Source organism: Eimeria tenella, genomic scaffold (assembly GCF_000499545.2).
Source record: "Eimeria tenella Houghton genomic scaffold, Eth_scaff4, whole genome shotgun sequence".
Lineage (NCBI taxonomy): Eukaryota > Apicomplexa > Conoidasida > Eucoccidiorida > Eimeriidae > Eimeria > Eimeria tenella.
This window is the reverse complement of record NW_013543334.1, coordinates 6,089-8,520: the sequence shown is the minus strand read 5'-3', so window position 1 is coordinate 8,520 and position 2,432 is coordinate 6,089. Positions and strand designations below refer to the sequence as shown.

At 52.2% G+C, this 2,432-nt stretch overlaps 1 protein-coding gene across 1 annotated transcript in view; it reads left to right on the top strand.

Moving 5' to 3' along the window:
* ETH_00034360 (uncharacterized protein) overlaps nucleotides 1-1,750 on the top strand; it is a gene marked incomplete at both ends in the record, with an annotated part of 2,065 nt that extends 315 nt beyond the window's left edge. The window contains 6 exons of the mRNA XM_013376712.1: nucleotides 64-134; nucleotides 382-476; nucleotides 659-767; nucleotides 997-1,060; nucleotides 1,435-1,499; nucleotides 1,663-1,750. Of these exons, the coding sequence (XP_013232166.1) occupies nucleotides 64-134; nucleotides 382-476; nucleotides 659-767; nucleotides 997-1,060; nucleotides 1,435-1,499; nucleotides 1,663-1,750 (492 nt within the window). The remainder of the gene's footprint in view (nucleotides 1-63; nucleotides 135-381; nucleotides 477-658; nucleotides 768-996; nucleotides 1,061-1,434; nucleotides 1,500-1,662) is intronic.
* Nucleotides 1,751-2,432: the final 682 nt, after the last annotated feature.

Below are 2,432 nucleotides of genomic sequence, written 5' to 3'. Positions count from 1 at the left end.
GGGTTTAGGGTTTAGGGTTTAGGGTTTAGGCTTTGGGGTTTAGGGTTTGTGTTCCACTCTCAGGTCTGCAAATTCTATTTGCTCGACTTCTGCCCCCATGACCTTTTTCCGAACACCCGGGTTGACCTTGGACCGTAAGGTTGGGGGTTTAGGGTTTAGGGTTTAGGGTTTGGGGTTGAGGGCTTCTCTTCAGGGTTTAGGGTTTTGTTTGTGGCTTTTGGCTCGTACCTGCTGGCGCCTTTGCGCGGTTTTCTTGCTGCCAGGTGTCCTGCGTCTCAGGATTTAGGGTTTAGGGTCTAGGGTTTAGGGTTTAGGGTTTCTTGGTGCCAAGTGCCGTGCGTCTCAGGGTTTAGGGTTTAGGGTTTAGGGTTTGTGGTGCAGGTGCGACAGGGAGCACAGAGCAGACTTGAAGGTTGCCTTTGAGACAGACCCGGAGAGGGAGTTTTACCAAGCCCTCTTCGAGACCGAGTTTGCTCGTAGGGTTTAGGGTTTAGGGTTTAGGGTTGTGTTTGGGGCTGGGGTTCCAGTTGAGGGTTTAGGGTTTGCGATTAAGGGTTTGTTTAGCTTTCGCGCGCTCCGGTTGCGCGGAGGCGCCGCGGACAACTCGTGGGCCCTAGGGTTTAGGGTTTAGGGTTTAGGGTTTAGGGTTTGTTTGCAGGCTACCTGCAACGACTGGTGGACCAAATGGAAAACCGAATCAAAAGAGTGCAGCAGCGGATTGACGCAAACAACCAGCCAGTGGAGCTCTCAAAGGAGAACGAGGAGCGGTAAACCCTAAACCCTAATATACCCTAAACCCTAAATCCTAGGTTTCGAGCGCTTCGAGCGCCTCGGGCCAAACCCTCAGGGGTTGTGGCCACCCTTTAGGGTTTGGTGACCGCGCAAACCCTAAACCCTAAACCCTCGTTGCTCCAGGCGCCAAGCCAAAGCGGTTAAGAAGAATTATTGCCTAGGGTTTAGGGTTTAGGGTTTAGGGTTTGCGTGCTTCTTGCGCAGAGTGAATTCTATGAATGCCGAAATTTCGGAGCTGCTGAAGCAGCAGGATGAAGCTGGATCAAAGGCAAGTCGCCCCCGAGGGTTTAGGGTTTAGGGTTTAGCTAGCGTTTAGGGTTTAGGGTTTTTTGTGTGTTAGGGTTTTAAGTTTCCAATGCGGTCTGTCCTCGTCACTGTAGTTAGCATTTAGGGTTTGATGTGGCACAGCGAGCTGTTTCCTAGCGGGGGTTTAGGGTTTAGGGTTTGATGTTGCACAGCGAGCTCTTTCCTTGTCAGAGTAGCTGGGGTTTAGGGTTTGATACTGCGCAGCGAGTTCTTCCGTCGTAAGGATACTTAGGGTTTAGGGTTTAGGGTTTGGTGCGGCGCGGGGAGCTTTGTCCTCGCCCGGTCAGCTCGGGGGGTTAGGGTTTAGGGTTTAGGGTTTGGGGTTTGCGGATTCAGGGAGATATCGACGCAGCAGAAAAACTTAACGAAAAGGTGGCTTTCCTGCAGCGGGAGGTGTCGAGGTGCGTAAACCCTAAACCCTAGTCCCTAAGCCCCAAACCCTAAACCCTTAATTTCTTTCTGAAGATAGTTTCGGAAGTTTGCACAACTTGCACTGGGATTGCCGGGTTGCTTTTCTCTTGTTTTGTGAGGGTTTAGGGTTTAGGGTTTAGGGTTTGTTTGCAGGCTGAAGAATCCGAACGCCGACATTGCGACCATCCGCGAGTCGCAGCTGCGTGTGGGTGTCTTTTCCAAATTGGGGTTTAGGGTTTAGGGTTTGGCTGTTGGCGTTTTGGTTCCCCATTTCTGTCGGGCACGCAGCTGTCGCTGGCTGAGGGTTTAGGGTTTAGGTTTCAGGGCTTAGGGTTTACTTCCTCGCGGTTTAGGGTTTGTGTTTGTCAAGGGTTTATGGTTTTGTTATTATGGAGGGTTTAGGGTTTATGGCCAGGGTTTTGTGGTTGAGTGGTTGAAGCTTGCTTCCATCAAGGGCTTCGTGGTTTAGGGTTTAGGGTTTGAGGCTCTAGGGCTTTTTGCGTGGTTTACGGTTTAGGGTTTAGGATTCTGCTTTGCGTATTTTACTCCCGCATTTAGGGTTTAGGGTTTGGCGTTTCTGTCGGGCGTTAAGCCATTCGTGCTGCTTTGCATGACGAGGGTTTAGGGTTTAGGGTTTTTGGAGTAATTTGTGTTCCCCTCACTTCGGTATTTCGGGTTCAGGGTTTGTGTACTTTTGTTTGTTTGCTCGCTTGTGGTGTGTCCTGCCGTGTTCAATGTCCCGGTTGAACGCAAGGGTTTAGGGTTTAGGGTTTAGGGTTTACAGCTCCCCCCCCGTTCCCTCTCCCCCCCCTCCCCCCCTTCGCCCAGTTCCCTCCCCGCGCCCCGCGCCCGCCGCCCCCGCGCGCACGGCCCAGGGCCTGGGCCCCAGGGCCTAGGGTTTAGGGTTTAGGGTTTAGGGTTTA